Source organism: Octodon degus, unplaced genomic scaffold (genome assembly GCF_000260255.1).
Source record: "Octodon degus isolate 3935 unplaced genomic scaffold, OctDeg1.0 scaffold00198, whole genome shotgun sequence".
NCBI lineage: Eukaryota > Metazoa > Chordata > Mammalia > Rodentia > Octodontidae > Octodon > Octodon degus.
In genome coordinates, this window is record NW_004524774.1 from 2319158 (window position 1) to 2345987 (window position 26830).

General features: G+C 33.9%; 1 protein-coding gene and 1 non-coding gene across 6 annotated transcripts in view; both read left to right on the forward strand.

Moving 5' to 3' along the window:
- Window positions 1–26830, forward strand: part of Diaph2 (diaphanous related formin 2) — an 890957-nt gene that overhangs the window by 546049 nt on the left and 318078 nt on the right. For all 5 annotated transcript variants that reach the window (XM_023704632.1, XM_023704633.1, XM_004644436.2 and 2 more), the window contains one exon: window positions 15254–15378. In XM_023704632.1, the coding sequence (XP_023560400.1) occupies window positions 15254–15378 (125 nt within the window). The remainder of the gene's footprint in view (window positions 1–15253; window positions 15379–26830) is intronic.
- Window positions 12141–12328, forward strand: LOC111813554. The gene has a single exon (XR_002818780.1). It is a non-coding gene; the product is annotated as a U2 spliceosomal RNA (small nuclear RNA).

Sequence of the window (26830 nt, forward strand, 5' to 3'; positions counted from 1 at the left end):
AGACAGAGAGAGACAGAGAAACAGAGACAGAGAGAGACAGACACAGAGATAGAAACAGAAAGAAGAGAATAACACTGATGTCTATAACTTGGTAACTTCCTAATATATTGTAACATCATTTTAAAATAAGTATAAAGAAATCTGGATATAGGATATTTAGAAAGAAAGTCCAAAAGGAAGATGTATGATGAGATAATGTATAATTTGTTGTAAATGGAAAATTTAATTTAGATTCTTCTGCTTTACTTTAAGAAGTGATAATTTGGCTATTGAGAGGGAGTTTCATGTTGCTTTAGTGTGGCTGATTTTCCTGTTTATACTGATTCGTGTAGATGACCTGGCTTTGGGTTTGTGAATATGTCTATTTCATGATTTGTTTAGTTGATTTGAGGATTTTAAAGAAAATTTTGTGAGGTGTGCCTTAATCACGTCTGAGATATTGTGCTAAGGTTATGAAATGCATGTTTTGGTTCATTTAAAGTATTATACTGATGTATTTAGCGTAATAAACTTATACATTTAACTGCGTGTGAGGAGATTCACAGTGTACATATGTCCCCCAAAAGATATACTCCATCCTAGCAAAGAGACTCATTTATGTTACATTTGTAGACACACTAAAAATCCAAAGACATGGCTGTGTATTCCTAAGCAGTCCAATTTTGATTTCTTTCTGTTTTCATATCTTCATGAGAAAACTGGACTAGAAAATTACTGATGTCCCTCCCAAGGTTGCGTTTTATGAATCTAGAACGTGGGTCAGCAAATATTTTCTGCAATGAGCCAGATATTGTTTTAGGCCTTGTGTATTTCCTAAAATACCCATCATAAGGACTCAGCTCTGTCTTTGTAGTGCAAAAGCAGCTATGGGCATATGTAAACTGAGGGGCCTGCCTCTATTCCAATAAAAATTTATTTATGGATATTGAAATTTGAGTTTCATACAATTTTCATGTATCACAGAATATTATTCTGTTTTATAACTACTTAAAAAATGTAAAAAGCATTCTTAACTCAGGAAACCAGCTAGATTTTCCTGATGGCAGTAGCATGCCAGACCCAATGTGAAATAGCAAAATCATGTGTATGTACATCTATTGAGGGTCTAGTATATGCAGTCATTATTTCATACTGCCCAGAGAACGTTATCACTTTCCTGTGCCTTGTTTCATAAACGGTAACCATGTATTGAAAAAAAAAAAAAAAATACCGAAAAGCCTTTGATGAGACTATATGTGTATTTCTAACCACCTATATTTTTGTCAGAATATTTCAAAGTCTGGGCTTTTAAGAAAAAGGTATTTGGTAGAAGGTCTCACTATGCAGTTCGTACTTGTACATATCCTCCTGTTTTCAGCCTCCCCGGGATTGGGATTACAGGTGTGCACAACCTCATCCCATCTAAGTATCCAGCTCAGTACACCTGGGGGTGGGGCCAGTGTGGCCTTGTTGCCTGGGTCAAACCCCAGGCCTTGAGCTTGGCTAAGCAGGCAGTAAATCCATTGAGCTATCTCGCCAGCCCAATCTGGGCATTTGGTTCATATTTGTATTGCCTATTATTTTCCCACTTGTATAGATAAATGAAAAATTTCATTAGCATTCCTTTGTATGACTTCTGAAAGTCAGACTCATTGCTTTTTGAATTATACAAAAGTATCTATAGTCCTTTGTGTTTTATTCATTATTTTTCAGTTTAAAAAGACTTCATAACTTTTTTAACAGGGAGAATATTCTGAAAACCGTACCTCAGAAGTTATTTTGGGTTTATAGAAGACAGATGAGATAGTTCCTATATTCAGAACACAATACATTATCCAGTGGGGTTTTTTTGAGGGGGGGCTATATTTGTTGCTATAGAAAATCATGTATATTTAAGGAAGTTATTTTCCTTCTTTGTTAGCTATCAACTCATCCTAATACCAAGCATTGAAATCTTATAACTTAGCAGTGGCACACCTATGACATGCATGCCACAGTGGGCTGTGTTATCTCTGAAAACTCTAAAAGTTTCACCATTGCTGCAATAACATGTGTAATGAACATGTGCATGAATAATATAGGGGTACTACTCAAACTTAGTTTCTGTTCACTATAAGAGCTTATTAGATACAAAATGCTAGGGGCAGGGAGATAGCTCAGTAGAATAAGTACCTGCCTGGCAAGTGCAGGGTCCTGAGTTCAATCCCTGATCCCCCCCAAAGGAAAAAAAAAAGATACAAAATGCATTCACAGTTAAAATCATACTAATTATATACTTTCATGTGACAACATTTTCATTTGATATGAAATTAGAAGTCATTTTCTATGTTATTAAAATTGTTCATAGATTTCACATTATAATCTATGATATCATTGTACTATAGTTTAATGCAATTATTGTCTTAGTAATTTAGTTTGTATCATTTGTCACTCAAAAAATTTTTTTCACACAAAATTAGTTTGTTTTTTGGAAAGAATTTTTCTGGAAAAATTTAGTTTGGATTACTATGTCAAAGGTTGTAAGAATTTTAAGCCCTTTAAGTAGTTCTCTTCTGGAAAATAATTCTTTGTTTTCATATCAGTAGTGTATTTGAGCTTTGTAACTGTGTCCTGAGACCATAGAGTGATGTTCACCTCTAAAAAAATTTTACTAATTGGATGAGAAAAATGATGTCTCTGTTCACATACAGTTGTTAAGGATTTACTGTATGATAAATATAAGGACTGAAAACAGAAAGATTTAAATTTTCATTTCTAATTTTCTTTTTACATGTGTTGTGAATTGAACTAAGCACTCTGCCCCTATGCGATGTCTCCAGGTCCATCAGTGTTTTTTTAAAGTTTCTGAATTCAAGGAACTACAATTCTGATGAGAGAAGAAGCCATATAAACTATTGGAATGCAAGTGAAAAAATTGTATAAGAGGCAAAAATATTGTACTATGGGATTATTGGAAGGGAATTGCATTTTAAGACCCATGAAAATTTTAAAAAGTATGAAAATTCATAGGGCAGAAATAAGGGAAAGACATTCCAGGCAGGTAATAACTAGGAGACAAAGACAGGAGACTAGCAGTTCCTTACTGTCAATTGTGATGTTGAGAAAATGTTGGATCAAGACATTAAGTAAAAATCAAATAGAGATGGAAGTTATAGGTTCAAGGGATTCCCTGAGGATAGCTAGAGGACTCATATTCTCATATTTGCACACATAAAAAATCTGTTTAGAAAACTAAATGAAAATAATGTGTTTGTAAGTGCTACATACATATTATTTCATTTAATTATGTTAACCTTATGAGGTTAGAATTATTTTCCCATAATCAAAAACTAAAGTTCACAAAGGATAACTAACTTGCCCCAAATGACACCAGACATAGTGAAAAAAGAAATAAAAATACATGTGTATGACTACAAAGGGCATTGTTTCTGTCATAATACCTAGCTTTCTGAAACATTTTGACCTTTATAGCGGTAAAACCAGGTTTTGTTTTTTTTTGAAAGACAAGTCTAGCATCATGTGTAAATAGATTTTATTATGTCATTATTGGCTAATTTGGACATGTGTTTCTATGAGGACCATTTAGTAGGACATATTCATTGAGATTCAGATTCAAATAACATTTAGTCAGCCAGCACTTTATATGTCGAGTACTGTACCAGGTGCATTTTGTGACATGAAGATTAGATAAAGTAGTTCATTTTATTTATGGTTGAATATAGTTTCTTAAATATCAAAACACATTTTAGAGATAAGGATATAACTCAGTGGTAGAATACTTGTCTAGCATATGCAAGGCTCAAGCCCCAGCACTACAGAAATTAAAATGAATTATATTTTATATTGACTGGCTACTTTCTATTACTGGAAAGATTGTTCAGCAAGAAAATCTATATAATATCTGCCTCTAAATTGTTTTATCATTAAATGATTCTATGGTGACATCTGATTGCATCATTTTCCTGTGGTAATATCCATAAACATATTACTCTATAATTTTCAAACAATCAGCCATAGTTGATAATTGAAATAGTAATTGCCTTCAAATTTTGTGGGAGATTGATAGACCTACATAATTAATTAATAACATTTAGTTTGAAAGTAATTATCATCTGTATTGATTTGTAAGTTTTTAAAACTCTATTACTAGCCTCACAGAAGATATGTAAATATTCAGAAAATATTTTGGGTAACATATGCTGTAACTGTTATAACTTTGTTTTAGAATACTAAAGCCTAGAGATTATAGTGGCAAATGTAACTTGCTAACTTATTGATATAGTAATGGTGGACCTTTTGAAGTTGATAGAATATTAGATTCTGAAGAGATAAGCTTGTTGAAGGACTGTATTACATACAGGGCAGCAACAGAATTACCAATGTGGGAACAACAGCAAGTGTGCTCAGCATCCTTATCGACTCACTTCATCCAGGAATGCTCATTATATTGTTCAAATTTAATTGAAATATATAAACAGTGAATTTTGCCTTAAAAGAAGTGCTTACCACCTCAACAATTAATTTCAATGACTGCCCAAGAAAATCAATACTGAAAGTGATGAAGATATATACTGTAAAAGAAGATTGTAGAACTACAACCAGGAAATCATAGTATTCAATATCAAAAGTGGAGAGAGTGGGAGACAGAGAGGGACAGAAGAATGTTGAAATACACTTTGACTAGGCTCAACTCTTTCCCTTTGTGGAAGTATTAATGTACCAATCATGTGTCTTATGAATAAACAGATATCAGATTTTTCAAGTTTCTCCTCCCTTTGGGTGAATTTTAATATCCATTTTTATATTTTAAAGAGTTTTGCAGGTTTTTTAAAATTGAATGAATTCCCTTCACTTCCAAATGTAATTAACACCAGAATTGTTTTTGGAAACATTTGTTTCAAGAGAAGTTTCACAGTAAGACTTCGGTAGAAGGAAAATTGTTTTACTAATTTGTGTTAATTCATTGAAAGGAACAGTTAGTGTTTATATTGTTTGACCAATCTTACATGCCTGTAGCTGGTAATCTGAGCAACTATATTGAAGATAATAATATGCAATATTATAATCATTGTTAATTTCCTATCATCTTTTTTTGAAATTCTGTATCATTTTACTGTTTTTTTCTTTAAAAATGTCTTAGTAGAAATATCCACAGTACTTGTGCAGTTTTGGTTAGCAGATATAAGGGCAGAGTAACAAGAAAAATTAATAAATTACAAGCATAGCCCAAAGAAAAAATGACCTCACTTGACATCTAGAAATATTAATATTTAAAAGAACAATGTATCTGTGCTAAAATGTGATCTATACACAAATATCTTGCCATTTCGTGTGTTGAACTCAGACCTCTAGTCTGTGCTCTTGGTTTAACTAATTTGTTGAAATCTCAAGTTGGAAAGTTTGGACATGTGAAACTTCATAGGCCTAAATCTGAACATTTGATCTTTTCCTGCAAATCTCCTCTCAAAACTGTTTTTCATCAACGTTGAAGAACCCAGTCACTATCATTAGCTATTTCTTTTCTTATCTCTCATATTTTTCTACTTTGAATTGTAATTTTTATTTATTTGTTACAGAATCTCACTGTGCAGCTCAAATTCATAGTGATCCTCCTGTTTTCAGTCTCCCCATCGCTGGGATTCCAGGCATGCACCACCACACTCAGTGTAGGTGGCTGGCTCAGCATGCCTAGGGCAGGGGCCAGCACAGCATGTGGTGCTGGGAATTGAACTCCAGTCCCTGCACTTGCCTAAACAGGCACTCAGTCTGCGAGCTATCTCACCAACCCTTGTCTGCCTTAAATTCTATAAGCTCCACTTCTTAAACTATGTAGCAAGCTACAATTGTACATTCTAATGGAAGCCACTGTCATCTCCTGCCTAACCTACAATTGTTTCCTGTTCTCTCTGTTTATATTCTTGACCCTTCCATCCATTTTTCACAGTTTTCTTTTTCAAAGCATACATTTAATCAACTCCTGCTTAAATCACTTTTGTGTTTTCCCACTGTGCTTAGACTGACACCTAAACTCTTGATCATGGCCTAGAAGACCCATTCTGCTTCTTAAACCTCATCTTCATTTTTTAATCCATTGTTTGTTTAGTGGGAAAATTAAGTAAAACATAGTAGATTTATGAAGTGATAATACCTAGATAACTGTCAAGCCTTATCAACTGATGAGTAGGAACTTAAAAATATCACAATTATATGTGTCTAATTGCTTTAATTCCCATTGCCAATCTCTTATTTCTCATCATATAGGATTCCTATTATTATTATTGTTAATTAATGAATAAGGAAAATAAAATCATAGGATTAATATACCTGTGCAACCATCTTTGTCTGATCTATAACCCTATTATCCAACAGAATGATTGGTAATCCATGTAGCACTAATGTGGAGTGCGTAGCATTGGTTTTATTATTATGACTTTGGTATAATGTCATTGATGTCATGATAACTTCATTGAGTTCAAATGAAAAGTGATAACTTTGTATTTGTACATTCCTGTGGTGTTCATACATTAATCTGGTTTCCAAAGAACTGCCCAGTAGAAGAATAACGATGCCACATTATATAATCCCTTTAATTTCCCTAATGAATTCAGAAATACTGTTCATGAAAAATTTGGCCATGATCACAAAGTTATGCCCAAGAAGGCCAACATTCTTTTAAATTATAACTTTATGAAGACACTACTGACTTACATTTAATTTGTGCCAAAAAGCATCTAAAAGAAAATATCTACTCAAATGATTTATCAATGCATATGACCTTATTGTTAACACATTATTGAAGATAGAAAATTCCCGTAAATATGGACATATTAATAAAGGTACCATTAAGTGATTACACAGGTGAAAGCATTATGTGAAAGATGATCAAGAAGCAGATCATTGTCTTGGTGTGAACTGGTGCTTATTATATCACACCTGGTTTATCAGAATTTTGACAACATTAAATAAGTTGTTTTCTATATGTTTGTGATTTTTAAAATAATATTTACTCAATTACAATACATTCAGAGTAAACATACATATAGGCATATATCAAAATTCAAAATTTTATGAATGTAAATACGAATTTCTCAAAATAGGATTTTCATATTCCACTCTTGTTGAACAACTTGACATTTTTCATAGCCTTTATTTTTCCTTAATTTTACTAATTAATTTTAAGCCCTTATATCATCATATTAAGTAGCTACCTTTGACAGTGTTCAATTTTGCCATTAGTGTCCTAAGTCTAAGAGGAAAAATGCATAAAATAGTTTTGACAAGTGAAGACATTAGCATAGGACAATCAGCATTTGAAGGACTTATCAGCATTTGAAGGTTTTGTAAGAAGAATATAATTTCAATCATTTAAATAAACTCTTCGTGAGGAAAATTCAGCATAACCTAATCCTCATTCAATACATACTTGACCCACTGAAATTTGAGGTGTGCATGCATGGAGGATTTTTTATTATGAAGGAAGGAAACAAATCTTCTTTAGTGAAGATTCTTCTCTGTTCAAACTTGTGCTTCCTATGAGAACAAATTAGTTCAACATGATTATATCCAGTGTTGCTTTTAGAAGCATCAACTTGCATATGTAGTTCCAATCCTGACCTTGAGCTGTCAACAAGAGTAGGAGATTTCAGTTTGTTTTTTGAGCTTTGATTTTACACTTTACTACAGGCAGAATAACAGTTGCAGTTGGGGAAGTGTCAGCAGGTGATGGGAGTGCACTTCTTCCCAGGCAGCTGTGCACTGCTGTTGGTTCCATGGTCAGGCTACAGAATTTTTTTATTGTAGCAAACAATTATTTAGAGGTTTTCACATGTCTCCTTGCTCCTCCTCTACCCAGCTGTCCTTCTGCCATACTTTCTGCTAGTTGATAAGTTTGTTTTCATTCCTTTTTTATTAAAAACCCCATTTCTATTTTTTTAAAATGCATTCAGGTTGAGCAGAATGAGAGCTTCTACAAAGATAGGAACCCAGTTGTTCAAATATACTTAGTGAACTTTTAGAATGAAAATAAAAATGCAGTTTTCATATTGATGTTCCTCTATCTCAGCCTTAGTCAGGCCATACTATGAATCCAATTTAGAAAAACTACTGTATCCTCAGGAACTTGTGTTAGAGGGCAAATGATGGTATTTTTGAGCATGTATCAGAGACAAATTGTACAAATTTTACTTAATATTAATATTATCATCATCATCATCATCATCATTTTATTGCTGTTAGGAATTTAACCCTCGGCCTTATGTATGCTAGGCAAGTTCTCTACTACTGAATTTTTAGTCCAGTCCAGGGTGCATATTTTTAAATTTGAAAGATACTATGTAAGTTACATGTTCCATTAAGATAAATTTTTTAACAACTTTTTCCTATTAAAATGAGTCATTTTCTAACAATTGTTTTTCTTATAAGGATTTCATAATTTTAGAAGCCAAAGAGGCACACAGTGATGAGCTTTTGCTATTGTTAGTATATAAACACATTTGTTTCATTTTTATGTATAACATTGATATAAAGTTAAACTATTAACTTATGAATATACTTAAGAAAGAATACAACCGTGCCTATTGTTCAGGGTATTTGTAATGTTCCTTTCCTTTTTAACATGCCTTCTGGATGAGTCACTGTAATGGTGTGCCCCTTGTCTGATTATAATTCTTCAGCTAAATATATTCAGATAAGGAAAGGTTTAGAATCCTTATACTTGTATTTGGGCCTATTCTCAAATAGACTTGACAAAGGAAATTTTTACTTAGGCTTTCAGAAAGGAAAGATAAAAGGAGTATCTTTACTTTCTAAATGGTTAAAATTAACAGGGGTATTTGGTTTCTAGAAAAAAAACCTCACAAGTTTCTAGAAAAGTTTTTATATTTGCATTAAATGTACACATCCTGAATACAATCTAGAGAAAGTTACCAAAGCCCTGTGTATCTATTTCCCTTTAGTGCACATTAATTCTCTTATGTGCTTTGTAATTGAAAAATATTTCCAATCAAAATCTCACTTAAATTTATCTTATATTTTGTCCTTCTTAAAATCATAGATTAGACAGTCTGTCACTTAAAATGTTTTGAATGAGTACCAGGTCATGAGCATACACTTCTTTGAAACAGAAGAAAAAGTATGTGTATGTTTTTCAACTAAAGCAAGTAGATAAGTAAGATTTGTGGGGAAAGTTTCTCCTACATATAACTCAAGAGAGTATACTAAGCTTAAAAGGTTATTTATGGAGTACATGAACGAAAGCCATAATAAAAAACCCAATAGCTATAATTTAATTTTTAGTGTTATAATTCAGATTCAATAATTCAATAGCAGATGTAAAAAATGAAATGATAGAAAAAAATTAAAGTGCCACCAGACTGACTAATCAGTCTTTGAAAATGCCTGTAGTGGGAATTTACTCAGATAGAAAATGTTTGCACTGTCATTAAAGACTCCCTAATTTATACTAGTGAAGTAATATAATGACAGGCACAAAAATATACCCTGAGGCTGAGGCTATGCAGAAGACAAGCATTTCTAACCCACTCGGGTGCTTAAAATATTCGTGCAGTTTCAGCTCCCCTCCACTCTCTGCCACCTCCAATAAAAATATATCTATCTCTTTTTTTCCTATCATCATTGTATCTGTCTTTCTGTCTCTCTCTGTCTCTGTCTCTCTCCCCCACCTCATTTCTCTCACACACACATACACATACACACATGAATTAATAAATTTTTAAAGTACGGTAGGTCATGAGCTAATTTTGACTCCAACTTTTTAGATAGATGCAAATGTATTCAAGATAAATAATCAGGTAGGTAAGCACATGTTAATTATTTTATTATCTTTTAGAAAATCTAGAAAGTCAAAGTAATTATTTTTAAATGTCTCCAAGGAGATAAAGACTTATTTTGTAGCTTTTAGTTTTCAAGAATATTCTTTACAATTTGAAACTTGCTAATATTTGTAACTAATTGGCTGTTCATTAGCGTAAATGTCACTGCTTCCCGACCTAAAATTCCATGTATTTGGCAAAACCTAAAACAGAAAACACAAATTTCAGTCTTGTGGTTAGAAAAAAGGCCAAAATTAAAGAAAAACCAAGCATTGTAGGGGTGGCAAGTGGAACACTGAGAGTAGAATTTTTATGGTGGCACAACTTAATTCTTGTTGGCATAGACAGTAGAATTTTTGTCACAAAGTAGAATATAGAAACCAGGCATAGTGGCACATGCCTGTAATCCCAGCACTAGGGAGGCTGATACAGGAGGATCACTATGAGTCTAAGTTGCGTAGCAAGACCCTGTACCAAATAACTAAATAAATATAATAATAATAAAGAAGATATAAATGCAAGAATAATGAAACATGAAACAGACATTTAAGGATTACTTGTTATTTACCAAGTATAAGTGATTTAGGAAAGATAAAATCATTTAAATTGAATTGCCAGTCTTTATGGATGGTATTATTGTCTCCACTTAGCAAATCAGAAAGCTACAAACTACTTGATCAGAGTAGGCTAACTAATAATTGGTGTAGGTGAGGTTCGAAACCACAAGGTCTATCTGAGTTGTAAGACTATTCCTAGCACACGACCCTCAGCCATGGCCACATATGTGAGGAATAGGTGCTTACACCAAAGAATGCTAAAGAGCACAGCTTTTGTTTCAAGGTACTGTTCTATCCAGAGACATTGCTTCACATTTGTAATTTTCTTGGGAAGATACCTCTTTGTTCATATTATACTCTTCCTTACGAGTATATATCTCATGGAATTTTTACTATGAATAGATGTGTTGACACATGAAACTACTTATAATGATATCTAGCACATAGTTATTAATAAATATTATGTCTTAATTTAAATAATTATATATCATAGAAAAGACTAGTTGAAGTTTCTATAGCCTGCATAGACTAACAAAATAAAGGTGATACTTTTCCTGTAAAAGAGTTTATTTGATCATTGTTAGTACCAGGCAAAAGTGGACTAACTAGTAGGAGTTCAAGTAGACTGATTATAACTAAAAAATTGGGGCAGGGGAGATGGCTCAGTGGAATAAGCACTTACCTGGCAAGCACAATGGCCTGAGTTCAATCCCTGGTTCTGCCAAAAAAAAAAAAATTGTTACAATGATGTCAATTATCAAAAATTGAATAAGCAACTTTGGATAGAAGGAGTACTCTGTTCTTGATCTTATGTAACCTCCTAGTACTGGGCACTCTTCTTTGCCAACTCTACTCTCTCCTCTCTAAACTCTGGCCATTTGCTTCCCAGCTGGAGGAAGAACTTAATACGCCTAGAAATGGAAACATTTCATCAGTAAAATAATAGGAAATATGAAGGAGCCAGCAAGTAAGTGAACTTCACTCTCTCTTATTAGGTGATCCAAGTTACATTTGTTTCTTCTGGGGACCACAACCAACTATGTAATGTGTGAGGCCCGGAGATAAATGAAAATGTGGGGCCCCACTGCTGGCCTTGCCTCTCCAATGTAGAAAGAGGAAAAGGGGTGAGAAAAGTCCTGTGCAAACCAAAAGTCATTTTATTGTAGGTATTACAAGAGGAAGTGATAAAAAGCCACTCCAGAGAAATGGGGGTCTCATAGCTAGGACACCACTGAATCTGGGGTTGTGCTTCTGTTTGATGGGGTATGGCTCTGTCTCCATACCCCTGAGGCTTGACACTTGATTGATTTGATTTTGGACTTATTGCTATGGATTTGGTCTTGTGAGCTATTGGGGGGGGGGTAGGCATGGCAACCTGCACTAGGAGGGACAGTGTTGGCCGCACAGAGGCAGGTGTCAAAACCACAGCCTGTCAACTTCAAACCATAAAATTGCTTGAAAGCTCCTTGCTGTTTATAGCTACACAGAAACTGCTTTTTCTACCCAAGGGCTCAGGTCTTGTAACCCTCCACAGGGATTCTTCTGTCCCTACAATATGAAATAGTAAAGAATTTGGAATTGAGATCTGGAAGGATTTATAGAAGATTAAGGATTGGAAATGTAAAATTGGGAAGAACAAGTGTTCTCAAAATATTGATTTGTTCAGAATTCAACTTTACAACAAAAGTTTTACTGTATTAAAAATATTCTCTTGTTTTTTAACTCACCTAGACTTCTTTCATATATCAGAAATTGATTGAATACTTAGGAGATGATCGCTTCTCGGCCTTTTGGCTAAGATCAAGTGTAGTACCTGTTCTTAGGAGATGAAATTAGTATAATTTCCCTTTTTACTAGTGGCATTACTGTTGATTTCATTTGAGGGGGGGGGATTATCACTGTGGTGTAAACCTGGCCTTCAGGGCCATTTTGTTTATTCCAGAAAGTTATCTTGCACTTATTTCTTCTGTAGAAGGAAAAGAAAACAACTTTTCCTTCTGCACACTTTAGGTTCCTTGGCTGAGCCCCTGTAACAAAAACGAGATTAATGAAAGGATACAGATTAATTTTAATTTTGAAATTAAAATTTTAATTTAATTTAAGAAATGAAGACCGGAAAGAAACCTTTTTTGTAGAAGTTTTGGTTAGGAATGTAGAGTTCTGGAAAAATGTTATACAGAGAACAAAACTTACGAGCTGTGTATAATAGACTGAGAGCAATTTAGCAGGACATATTCATTCACTTTGTTTCTTTGGGCTAGGGGTGTATCTCAGTAGTAGGACATCTTCCAGGCAAGCCCAAGATCCTGAGTATGATTCCCAGTACCAGAAAATTGAAAAAAGATTCCTGTCTTTGTTACCTCATTTCCATACATTAGAATGTTCCTTTCCTCAGGGTTTAGAAGGGCCTATATCACATGAGGGTTTTATAAACTGGTTTGGATTACAATACTCAATATGACAAGGGGCCATATAATTAATTTTATTGAGAATAAATAGCAATGAGAAAGTTTCAAAATAGGTTAATAAGACAGTTACAATAATTGATACGTTGAATATTGTTGTCTTCATAGTTGTTATTCATAGTACAAGATGCAGACATGATATCCTGTCCAAACTCTATTAGTACAAACCTTTCTTCTCATTGAATTAAGAGAAAGTAGCTGTATATCTATCCTAACTATTTTGTATATACAAATACAAAATGGTCCTCCATTTGTATCACCGTTTTTGGTTAGTTTTGTCAGAGATGGGTATTCCATTGCCATTTAAATATTGTAGGTGTGTCATTTGAGCAAAATAATCCAATATAGTCCAGTTGTCCATAATAGTAGTTGGCTATCTGTAGGACTAGCAATGTCAAGTTGTTGACTTGAGCCTTTTACACCTTAGCATATTATTATGACTTTACTTTTTATACCTCATTTTTATACTTTTCTGCTGGATAGTTAAGATCAAGATAAAGCAAGACCTATATAACAAGAAATGTAACTTCTGTATCTGACAAGGTCAGTCCTGATACCTGTGAACTAAGCAACTGCACTGAAGATAGCAATGTATAATACTAGGGCCATACTTGGAATGCTTGTCATTCTGGTCTTCTAAATATGTACTGCTTCTCATGTCATATAAATTACTGCTATACTGTCTCTCAAGTAAATGTTTGTTTTTTAAAAAAGGTAATAAATGAAAACAAGAGGCAAGAAAAGAAAATTTCATAGGACTGTCCTGCTACAAGTTGCCATATTTTGAGGTAGTTTGCCTTGAACCCCTTCATGTCCATGAAACTTGAGTGAAACAAGCAAACAGTATATAGCTCTCATTTTTCAGCCAAACAAGGAAGAAAAAAATCATATTCAATAATTGGGATAAATAAGGAAATGTTAAGTGAAAAAAAAATCAAAATCAGAATTACTTTCTTCCTGACAAACATATACTTTAATAAAGCAAGAAGTGATTGCTGAACCATCAGCATATTTTTTGCAAGACAAAACTCTCTTCAACTTGGAAAGAACAATTTCAAAGGTTGGAAGACCTAAAAATTTGGAACAACATTGGACAGATACTTAAACTGACAGAATAAAAGAAAAAATGTTTTTTAGTGTTGGTGTATGATTTTTCAATCTCCTCAACTTACATGTATATTTGAGGTGATTTCTCCTTGCTCAGTTATAAAGTTTGTGTCAGTGTGATGATTTTTTGTCAGCATAGTCTGGTTGAAATTTTCCAGGCTGTTGATTTTGTTAGTCTCTGGAATTTTTCATTGTAATACTGATCTATCTCTGAATGAGACAAAATTTATTTATAAAAAAAGAATTGTAATATTTTTCTTTTGTACTGTACAGTCTTTAATGAAAGAATGGTATTTTAGAAGCCCAACTTTAAAAATCCATGTCACAGCTACCTATCAAGTTGTAACATTGTTTTTCTTCAGCTATTATTCTGACACGTACTGTTGAGGTTGATAGTGCTTTTGTATATGATTAGCAGTTATGCAGTATTAGAATATGTATAAAATAGTAATTTTTCAAGGTAGCACTATGAAAGCACACCATGAGAGGTCTAGAAAGTACCTATATTTAGGAGGCATTTGAATACACTGCTTAAAATGATTAGCTTTTAATGAGAGAAAAATGCCAAGTATGTTGGGGTAATTAAAGCAACTGTTACACTGTTCAAAGGCACCCATTGTGGGTCTAGGTGTATATGTGTTCAGTGCAATTTGCTTTGAATTCTTTTTTCATACCAATAGTTATTTTTCATATTCTTTGACTGTGAAAACCACTAAAAATGGGAACTTTACCATAGGTGTTAGTTTATTGACTTCAAGGTATGACAACAAAAGTAAAACAATTGATTCTTTTATGTAATTTAACTTTAAATCATTTATAAAGCCAAGAATATACTTTAATGAGAAGGCTTCCTTGAGTTTTAGTTTCTGTTTAATCTTCAAATTAGATTTAAAAAATGCAATATTAGGAATTCCATCAATGAATTTAAATGGAAACAGATTTGAACTAATGGCTGAGTAAAATAGTGACATCCCCATATTAAATATAATGTTTTGAGACTGGGTGTGGTGACACAGGCCTCTAATCCCAGCACTGGGGAGGCTGAAAGCAGGAAGATCGCTATGAATTCAAGCTACATAGTGAGACCCTGTACCAAATACATTAAAAAAAGATTAACATAATGATTTGGTATATTATAATATACATTTTTTATTTTATATCTAGTACAATTTTTATGAGCAGTAATTCAGCAAAATGTGAATTAACTCCAAAGAATTTTTCTCCACATTAAAAAATACTTCAAATGATACTGTTTTTGGTTGTTCAATGGAATACCTGGTCAATGAGTCTAAATGTTTTGCACATTGTTCTTTAGTTTCAGCTCAAATCCTCAAGAGCAACCTTGCAACCATGGAACAGCAAATTGTTCATCTGGAACATGACATCAAGAAATTCCCACAAGCAGAAAATCAACACGATAAGTTTGTGGAAAAGATGACAATATCCTTTATTTATTTAAAGATTCTGTTTATTTGTCAGTCTTTGTATCTGTCTATCTATCTACCTGCTGTATCTGTGGCTAATTTTACACTTAATAGTCTATGATACAGTCTGTATGAATTTGTATGTGTGTTATTCTTATACTAGCAACCTAAGTTTTGTTTTATGATGTTTTGAATGAGGTAGAATAGACAAGAGAACAATTAGATCAGAAAGATTGCCATTTTTCGAAGAATTTCATCTGAATCCCCTGTAACTTTGTAAGGTAAGTCCTATAAGGCATGATTATATCCAAAACAACCAAAACAAAATGCAATCTTATGTAACCAAGTACTTAAAGGAAATGATTAACATTAGAAGTGTTTTTTAAATTTTTTTTGTCTGAGAGTTTTTTCTCTTTGTGTGTGTATTCATACATTTTCCAAGAGCACATATACATTGTGAAAGGCAATCAGAGGATGGTTAGTATCGGTATGCCGAGAAGATTACAGAAGTTATGAGATAAATATTTCTTAAGCAATAAGGAGATTGAGAAGAATAGAAACGTAAGGATCAAATGAAGGAATGTAAGGATTAAGAAGTGAATGAACAGAAGCCGGCGAGCTAGCTCAGCAGACTATAAGTGACTGCTTAGGTAAGCTTAGGCAAGCACAGGGACCATGGTTTGATCCCCAGCACCACATGCCACATCTGCCGCACCCCTAGGACAGGCAGAGCTGGCCACAAAAAAAAGAAGTGAAGTGAAGGAACATAAACATGTGTACTGCACACATGTATTAATAAAAGAAGAAAAGTAAGCATGAGTTATATAACTGATCACATGGTGACACGTAATATGAAAGTTTCTCTTCAATATTGATTAGATTTTTTCATTCAAGTGTTCTATAGTGTCCTGTGTCTAGTAACAACCTTTTTTTACTTTTTGACTTTGGTTCTTGCCTCATATATTTGAATTTAATTGCTGATCCCCTTGTTCTTTTGAATATTGTCTTTTACACTTGGCTTTTGGAGTGGCTGGCCAAATAGTTCAGTGGATTAAAGTACCTGCAAGCAGGGGCAGGGGCCAGAGTTCAGTCCCCAGGCCTCCCGTGCTGGCCCCACCTGCAGGGCACACTGAGACAGCAATTGAGACTGAACGTGGTAGTGCCTGCCTATAATCCCAGCACTTGGGAGGCTGTAAACAGGAGAATCACTATGAGTCCAATCTAGTAGTGAGGCCTTATAGACCCTTCCCTAAAATAAAAAAAAAATACAGACAGTTGGACTATGGACATACAATAGCTTGTAACATTGAGACTTTTCTGCTCATTTAGAAAAAGAAAAGTGATTTCGAGACCTATATGAACTTGAGTTTCACTCCTTTATTTCTCTGTTTATACAGGTAATTAAGCATTTTAAAATGAAAATTTAGTGCCTTTTTCTGAATATTAGAGATAAACAGCTCTTCTTCATGTAAGTGGCACAAAATGCAACTATTTGTCAACGAGGGGATTGAAAGCCACATCAAAAATGTATAGGACAGTTACTTTCATGTCCTGTTTTTAAAAAACTAAAATAAAAGGCAGCTCATTTACATGAAAGACTCAGAATATTGAATTGAATTGTTTAATAACTATAACATAATGAATTATAACAATAAAAGTAGCACTCAGATTATTTTTTTGTTTTGCAAGTCTGCTTCGGTAACCATGGCAAGTTTCAGGCTTCCAAAATGAGAAAGACAAGTACATAATCATCACATATATGTTATGTGAGATCTGATGTTTACTGAATAGTTTCTTTATCATTTGGCCATTCAGAAAAGAAAATTTTTATTGTGGTACACTTGATCCTGTTTCAAAATTAGAACTATGTTTTATTTCTAATATAGAAATTTTTTTATACTGCATGATCTAAAGTTTCTATCTTTTATGAAGAAAATGTTTTCCTTCAGGTCTTTAACCCTTTAAATTGAGTAACTATACGCACAAGTGTGACCGTAGTTTGTCTTGAAACTAACCTTACCTATTTACATATAAAAACCGAACAGCACTCTTATGGCCTTTGGGCTTTGTAAATGGCAAAAGGGCTAGGTTTAGCATCAGGGGCATGAGGGCCATAGGGCATTTGGATATATGGGTTGAATCTTCACAAAATTCCCTTGCTGATTCTGTCCAGTAGCATCTTATGCTCATCCTTACTCTTTTGCAATATTTATGAAATGCTTACAGTTTACTAAGCATTGCCAGACCATGAAAATACACCAGGGCACATAGTAGAAAATTTGACATTAGTCTGATGATAGTTAAGCCTTAACATGTCTGTTTTACTGTCCCTATAGCAGAGATTATATTTGCTTTGTTAATTAGCAAACACCTATCACATAGAACAGTATAGGTACTCTGTAAATGTGTGTTGTATAATGTAATATTATAACTAGAAACAATGGTGATTACCTAATCCAGGCATCATCTTCTACTTACCACATCAAAAAGGGTATCGTTAAGCCATGGTAAGTTATAATTGCAATTATAAAAATTTTCATCACACAAATCAGGAACGTGAGTAATAATGAATCCCCTTTATAGAGCATACCATTAAAAATGGTATAATCAATTTTCGAAGCTATGATCTACTCCTTTTAAGTAAATGTCAAAAAAAGAGCGAGAGAAAAGCTTCTTTATGAATGCCTTTACCCTAGCTATTTTCAACCTCCAGAAACCAAGTTTAGAAGGACATTCATGAATTTTCTTTCCCTTTTTCTATTCAAAATTGGTTGTTTATTCTGACTAAGGATGAAAGAGATAATGTAAGCAAAAAAAGATTTATTTCCCCATTTATTGTAAGGTTCATGGCTAATATCTCTATAATACTAAAAAGGGAAAACACATACATTGGGTTAGTTCTAATTTTACATGACGTGGTGCTCTGCTATATTAAGACAAAAAGGAACAGGTAAATGGTGTGCTTTTATGAACAGCTCTACAGAAATAAGATTGGGGGACAAAAGGGTAGGATCTAATGACAGTAATGTGAGAAGGAACAAATTAGCAAGATCTGTTTGTTCCTATCATTTTTGGATTTTCCATCTGAGAGTCTTTTATTCTGTGTGTCACATGGCCCAGAGGCAGGAGAAAAGTCACAGAATAAACTTCCTGTATTTTATTTCCTGCTTCTGGAAAGACTAGCTGAAGGAAATTATAGCTTCTATGACCTCTTCCAGTGAGAAGGGCTAGGGAAGTTTCAAGAGATTCTCTTGCCTCTATGGTTTACCTCAGTTTTTTCAACTTCACAAAATTGACTATGTCAAGTTGCCTCCAAAATTCATATAAAATTTCATCTCCATTGTAACAGTGTAAAAGCATAGGGATTTTAGATGATTGGCCTTTGAGGACTGCCTACCTGAATGGAAGCATTACTTTATAAAGCTACTAAAGAGAAAGGATCTGCCCACCTTGTTACCCTTTGACATACAAGGTCACAGCAGGAAATCACAATCTATTCCCATCAGGCACTGACTCTGCTGAGGTCGTGATCATGTACTCCCAAGTTTCCAGAGCTGTGAGGAATTCCTGATATTTGTAAATCACCTAGTCTAAGGCATTTTTGTTATTAGCAGCAGGAACAGACAAAGACAACAAAGTCATATTACTTTGGGGTAACATTTCCTGCACCCCATGAATGGAATCCAGAACAAAACTATCATAACATTACAAAACAGAAACAAAAAGGAGAGAAATACTTGAACAATGCACAGTACAGAGATGCTGGAATTAAAGGATGTGATATACATTGGACATAATGATATATATACTGAAACATGCATTGTTTAAAAGTCAGGATAGCCAAGTGATGAAATCAGTGCTGTTATCCTGATTTCTTGATAGAACTACATTCTTACTACATATGCTCCTGACCTTAAGGTTACATACAAATAAAACTATAAAAATACCATATAGTGAAAATATATTGACATAAAACAATTAACCTACCAAATATCATAGGTTAGCGAAGCCTATCTTAAATATTGTCAAGATAATTATTTTAATCTATAGTTGATTAAAATCACTCAATAAGTCAATTTTGCTATAAAATATTGAATATCACATCGAAATTATAGGGTACCTCTGTTCAAAAACTCTGGCAAAACTGTATAATGGAGAATATGGGTTTTTTACCATCTGTTTTACATACTTTACTATTGCTAGAAAAAAATGCCCAAAATCCACATTTTATAGGAAGAAGCTCATAGTTTGCAGAGGTTTCAATCCATAATTGGCTGGCTTCAAAGTGACATGACGGGAGAAACTGTCCCTGACACTGCAAGGAGGAAACAGTTAAACTTTGTCCTTTCCCTTTTTGTTCTCTCTAGGCTAAAAGCCTTTTGGTTGGAGCCATCCACACACAGTGTGGATCTTTTGTCTGCAGTAAGTCCTGCATTTGTGCCCAGAACTATGCTAAATGAATTAGTGGACTAATCAAGTTATGATACTCCCATGATCTAGTCATTCCCATAAGCCCCACCTTTGAGTTTCTGAGGCTTTGTAGGGACACACAGAGATAAGACATAACAGTCTTCTAATTACCTCACTGCTAGAGGCTGGGGTCATCAAGCATTCCAAAAGAGAAACACATTCCTTCTTTGTTTAACTACCCAGTGTCATTCCTGTGACTATGTCATGTTAAATGATTTGGTCACTAAATTATGAATTATATATAGCATATACATTACAATATTGATAACAGAGCAATGGTGAAAGGAAACTCCAACTTGATGACTTTGCTTTTATTTGCATAACTCAACATTTAGTACTGTGAAGTATAATAGAACATAAAGCTACAGTTAATGTACTGTACAGTACAATCAGCAAAAATTACCATAATATGTGAATAAGGTACAAAAACATTGAGGCTTTCTAAAATGTACAGAACTGGACTAAAATGAGTCAGATCGAAAGTCTGAGCAGTGGGTGGTATGTTCAAGTAGTGTGCCTTGGTAATTAGTCTGAACAGTCGTTAAACAAGTAGGTCACTAAACAAGGAATATCCGTATTACCAAATAGAGTTTGTCCAGTAAAAGATGTTTTAAAATTTTAAATTGCAGTTTCAACCGAATTTGTATCAATATACAAACTTTTGCATCATCATAAAATTTAAAACTCCTAAGTCAAACTGTAAGTCAAGATCCATTTGTGTTTTTCATGCTGATATGTGTATCACAATCCTGATATTAGAAAATTGTGGCTTGGTTGTGCAGTAAATTGGAAAAAAAACTTTTGCTCATTTTGTTTAGTAATAACTCAGTTATTGAATGTTTACTATCTTCTAGTGTCTAATTTTACCTCCTTGAGCTTTTAAGAAATATTACCTGTTTATTAAATGAGAACTCTTTCATGTGTTTGAAGATAAATGCTCACCAGATTCCTTGTGCCATGGTAGTAAGATAGAGGTATGTTGGGGTAACAGCAGTAAATTATAAAACTATTTCCTGAAGTCTCATGTTCTTAATTTGTTCATTTTTAAGGGTCATCTTTTTTTTACTTTAGATATGAGAAGTTCTATAAGTTGTGTCTATATTTGGCACCTATTGTAAATATTGGTGGAATGAGGTTCAGAATCACACCAAGTTCCTGCTTTTTGAAAATAACCCATGTTGAGAGAGATGATAGGGAACACTATGAATAGGCTCCTTGCTGTCTAAGGTCTTTATGACTTGGCATTGTGTATGGTATTCACAGTACATGTAATAGTGAGCTTTTTTCTTCTTAGCTAGTAATGTGACTATAAATGTTTCTCTTTTGTAGGGAAGAAAGTACTCTACCTTTTCCTTACTCTTCACAAAATTAGCAGCTAACATCATGCACAAAAAAATGATAGATTAACAACAGAAAAGCCTACCAAGTTTAACCAAACTTTTACATGATGAAAACTTTATCTTTGATGAAAGAAGTGGATAACTGTGGAGAAAAATAATCAAATAGTACTACAATATCATGTCAATAAACAGGGAAGAACTCATTCACCAAGATTCTTTCCTGTGTCTGCATGACATTTCTTTCCTCTTCTTGCACTGAGTATGGTGTGGGACACCTATACCATGAATCTTCAGGAAAAGAGGTTTTACTCAGAGTAACATCCTAGATTTTATGGTTTGGGGGGGATTCTACTTAAAATTGTCCATTTCCAAGAAGGAGGGCACAAAAATGTCACAGAGGCTTTGCTGCTTCTGTGGTCCTCCTAGGTTCCTTCAACTCATAATACTCCACAGCCGAGGTACCACACTTTGGGATAGTATGCTCTGAGTGCTCTTCTCTTCTCTTCTCTTCTCTTCTCTTCTCTTCTCTTCTCTTCTCTTCTCTTCTCTTCTCTTCTCTTCTCTGTTTTCTCATTCAAATGAAACATTATTTTACTTACTATACCCTGCTTTTCAGAAAGGAAAGAAACAAAGCTTTAAAAGGACTTCTTACACTTTGAAAATATGTGTTATGTTCCATCCTTAGTATCTTAAACCGTCTTTTAAAAGACATTATAACAATGTTGACCTTACTGCTTACATCCTGTTGACAAATTTCTTCCCTCTTGTACTCACAGAGATTTTGTCAATGGCAGGGCTGTCTCCTGCCCCAAATCAGCTTAGCTTTTGATTGACTGCTGGCTAAATAATTTCCCCAACTGGAGGATAGGGAGTGACTGAGCAGCAGGAGCACCATTAACACATTGACAAGTGGAGCTGACAGATGTTAATGGCATTAACACCCTGTCAACAAACTCTCAACACCAGGGATTTCCTCCTAGTATAAGGGAGAGTGATGTGAAGTGGTTACAAATCAAGTTAGTAAGGAAGCACATTGTCCTTTCCAGACAGTTTAAAACAGATTTAGTGTCTCCATGCACTGCTGTTGTATTTTTATACCAAGACTCTTTTATTTGGAGAATAATTCAAAATAGAAGGCAAACCTCAATAATTGTTCGTCTACAAGTAATGTTTCCTATCTTTGAGAACATGTCAATAACAAGTTTTAGTAAGATGGTAATTCATACTTTGCAGAGTAATGTCATGAAATATTTACAAAATAAGCACCAAGAAAAAAGAAGATTTTTGTTAGCTTTTTTGTTTGTTTTTTGTGTACATATAGTATTCTAGGCCATTATTTCAGCTCTGAAATAAAAATAAAACTCAGACCAGACAGATGTGACATTGGCTACCTCTGACTGTCCTTATCTACTGTTCCCTGCTGATCGCAAACATAAGAAATCAGCAAGATCAAAGCAAATTTCTTTTTGTTGCTCCTGCACTGATAAGGCAGAAAATAGAGTAAAAAGGGGTGGGGCAAGGTCAGCAATGGAAAGAATACATACATTAAAAAGTGTTTTTTGAAAAACCAAATGATGAATTGTTGTTTCCTTAAAAAGAAAATTCTTAGTATTTTTGAATAGGAAATGTTCATAATATTATTGGGAATTCTTAATTCAATTAGTACTACACTGATGGAAATAGGAATAATCATTCATGATAAAAATGGCACTAAGTAGTCATAATAGCAATTGTTGTCTAAGAAAATGAGCCACACAAAAGTTAAACCAGTGAAGGTAAATTGTATTTAGGCACTACTTCAATAGGGGAAGACAGACTCAATAAACAACTGGACTACATTCTAAATACTGTACAAGGGCAATTGGGAATTTATAGTCAGAGAACAGAGTGGAGACCAACGATTGGAAAGTTAGGAAGAGGAGATATGGAGGACAAAGTGGATTCTGGTTGAAGACCTTGATAAGAGTTTTGCTAACAGGAATATAGGAGTGATAAGAAATGAGAGGGAGGAAGAAGGCATTTGCTCAGAAGTGGCAAGTAGTAGAATTTTCACTAAACTGGCTTACCAGATCCAAGGATAGAACCCAAGGATAAGACCTAGTCAAAAGGCTAGGAAGAAGACCTTGGTTAAAGACTTTTCAAGGACCTGGCCGAGATCCCCAAATGCCTATATGAGGGGTGTGGTGAAAGGGTGAAATAAGAAACAGACAAATTTAGTAATGCAGTATAGGGGGCTGGTAGGTCAGTGCCTCAGGATGGGCAGAGAGCAAGACATTCCATGCCAGCCACTATGTATTAACTAGTGTAGGGGAGGGAGCAGGGTGCTATTCCTAGAACAGCACAGAGGCTGTGGTAGAATGGTCAAACTTAACATCATAAAGGAAAAAAGCCAAGCCCCTTTACCACACCTGGGTACTAGTCTGTTATCTCTGAAAACCCATAAAGCAGGCTGAGCAAGGAAACTCTACAACAGATACTATGTCAATTTTCAGCTGGTGGGCCCAAACAAAAGTCAGTCTTTTATTATTCAGTAAATGCCATGTGTCAGCCACTATGTTAAGAAGATATATATCACACCAGACATAGACATACACACACACATGGGTTATCCTTTTAAATACTTGGGACCAGAAATGTTTTGTATTTGAGATGTTTACAGATTTTAGAATGTTTGCAGATAGATAGATAGATAGATAGATAGATAGATAGATAGATAGATAGACTAATTGATTTTTTTTTGTATTTGGCACAGGGTCTGCAGGGTCTACAGGGTCTCACTACATAGATCTGACTCTTAGTGATTCTCCTGTTTTCAGCCTCCCAAGAGCTGGGAAAATGAAATGATTGCAAACTATTTTCAAAATTACATACACTATCTCCTTGAGAAAGCATTCTCATAACAATCAAAACTAACTTCCCTATCCCTTGTATTTTCATACTATTTTAATATTTTATAATATTTGATTATCTGTATTCTGCTTATGTACATCTTTGTTTTTCTCACTGAGTTAGAAACTCCTTTGAACTATGGGTTGGAAGATTCTCCAACAGGTCCAGCACAAAGCCTTATAGAAAGTTAAGTGTTTACTAAATGATAACTAAGTTAGAGTTGATTTTATAAGGATATTATTTCAGCACTGTGGCAGGTAAATAGAGAACATTAGCTTGTTACTCAGGCATGACCTCAGTTTGATAAAAGGACAGTCTGTCATGTTTCACAATTTTGAAACAAAGTTCAGGAATTACCAGGACAATGACATATGCCAGTAATCCTAACAGTTGGAAGGTTGAAGTAGGAGGCTGACTACAAGTTTGAGGCTAGCCTAGTCTGTTTAAGGCCAGACAGACTGTATAGCATGACTTGACTTAAATAAATGAACAAACAGACGAATAAATAAGATGCAGGTATTCACAATTACCTCTTTGCAAACCCTAGATATAATCTGTATTCTAAGAAACTATCTTAGTAGAGCTGATATGGCCAACTTAGCACAGAAATTTCTGTTTAAAGAGTCTTGCTAATTTGAAATTCATCCTAAAATTACACAGACATTTGGTGTATGATGCTAATGGTGAGAAGATGATATATTGGTTGCTTAAAGAGTACATAAACCCTTTTAGGCCATAGGATGCCCATATGAGGACTCATCTTTTTCAGAGCATAAGATGGGACTTAATTTATCTAAAAGAGTTAATGTACTCTCAAGTTGATAAATTCTCCTCAGTCTCACTAGGAGCTAAATTTTAAGAGATTAAAAGCCTTTCTATGCTATTTGTCTGTGCTGAGTAGAAATAATACAAAATAGAAAACATAGGCCATATCCATTCAAAGATATAATGATAAAACCATTTTAATATCTACAAGATTATAAATTGAAATAATCTATGACTTTTGATTTTCAAATTCATTAAAATTCTATTGTCAATTATAGAAGGCATTTGTGATATATTAAATATAGTTTATAGATAATAATAGTAATAATAATGTTAGTGTAAGTCTTCAAATATTCCCTTACAGCAAAATTTCAATGATATAGCATTTTTAATGTAGAAAAGAAGATCAATATATTTACTGGTTTATTTATTTATTTATTTATTTATTTTTGGTGGTTTTCTCTTTCAACATTTACTTTTTTTATTTAAGCAGCTCAATTGAGAACTAAAAAAACATTGGATCACTGTTTTCAAATCAAAATAAATGCAGCTACCATGGGCAAATCTTGCAGAAAAAACACTGCTTCCCACAGGTACTCGAGGTGTTTTTTAAAAACCAAAAGATCTAGTTTTCTTTTGCAAAGTCTTTGAATTATAAGTTTATAGAAAATTGATAATTCTTTTGATTCATGGTAGGGCGAGATATGCTCCTCTTTCATACTCATAAATATGTATAAAATATCAAGACTTGAAGCTTACATTCTTGGTATATTATGGGAAGATTATCATAATTTAATTAAATTAATCGCACTGGGGGCCTGCCCCTTAGCTCAGTTCTTTAAGAGGCTGCTTCAACAAAGCAGTCAGGCTCAGGTTGCTGTGGTTCAATCCCCACAACTCAAGCCAGCCAAACCTGCCCTGAAGGCATTCGGAGCCAAAAAATAAATAAATAAATTAATTAATTAATCGCACTGTGTATGGGACATAGTACCATTTTTTTTTTGCTTTTCTGCATGTATTTTTAATATTAGCTATGTTTTCATAATATTCCAAGATGTGATTAGATTAAATTAAACACTAGAATTTATTTAAATCTCTTTGAATTTAGGAATGCTATCTATTTTTCTTTTCTGTAAATTTCTTTTTGCATTTAATTATTAATGTCAAGAAATAAGTATTTAAATATGCCTTCCTTTAGAGGAAGCAAAAATATCAGCTTTCAGTAAATTACTCAACACAAAATGTCAGGAAAATGAAATAATACTTACTAATTAGAAATATAAATATATTTAGGTACAAAGCAATCATATTGGGTGATCCTGACATTCTTTTTTTAGTTCAAAAACATTCTTAGAATACTAATCCTATGTAGTATATCCTTCCTTGTCCTACTCAAACTTTAAATGCTTAAATATTGAACTAATGTACTAACGGACTAATTTCACCTGCAAAGATAATGTAATATTATGTGTTCCCAATAGTAACAAAATAATCTATTCATTCAACAAATATTTGTTAAAAACTATATATAAGGGCTTTTTTGTGGTACCAGAGATCAAACTTGGGACCTTGTACTTGTCAAGCAGGCGCATATGCCACTGAGCTATATCCCAAGCCTTTGAAGCCCTATTTTTAATAGGGATTCAATGGTGAGAAACTTTTTAAAAAGTACCCTTTGTTCATATTCTAGTGAGGTGGACAGTCAAAAACCAAATATGTACTATCAAATGGACAGTATGCAGTGTGAATAACAAAGCTGGATAAAGTATTAAGAATGATGGTGGTGCTTTTGTTACCCCTTTGAGGTGCTAGAAATGTTAACCTTTCTCATGTTAGGTAAGTGCTCCATCACTGAGCTTTATCCAGCTCCAGTAATGCTTTTTTTTTAAAGATAAATTGTCCACTGCGAGGGCTGTCAGCATAAGCACTAGTATGATCATGCTGAAATGGTGCCAGGAATGGCAAGAACACCAGAAGCTGGATTGCAGTGAGGGAGGGAGAGGG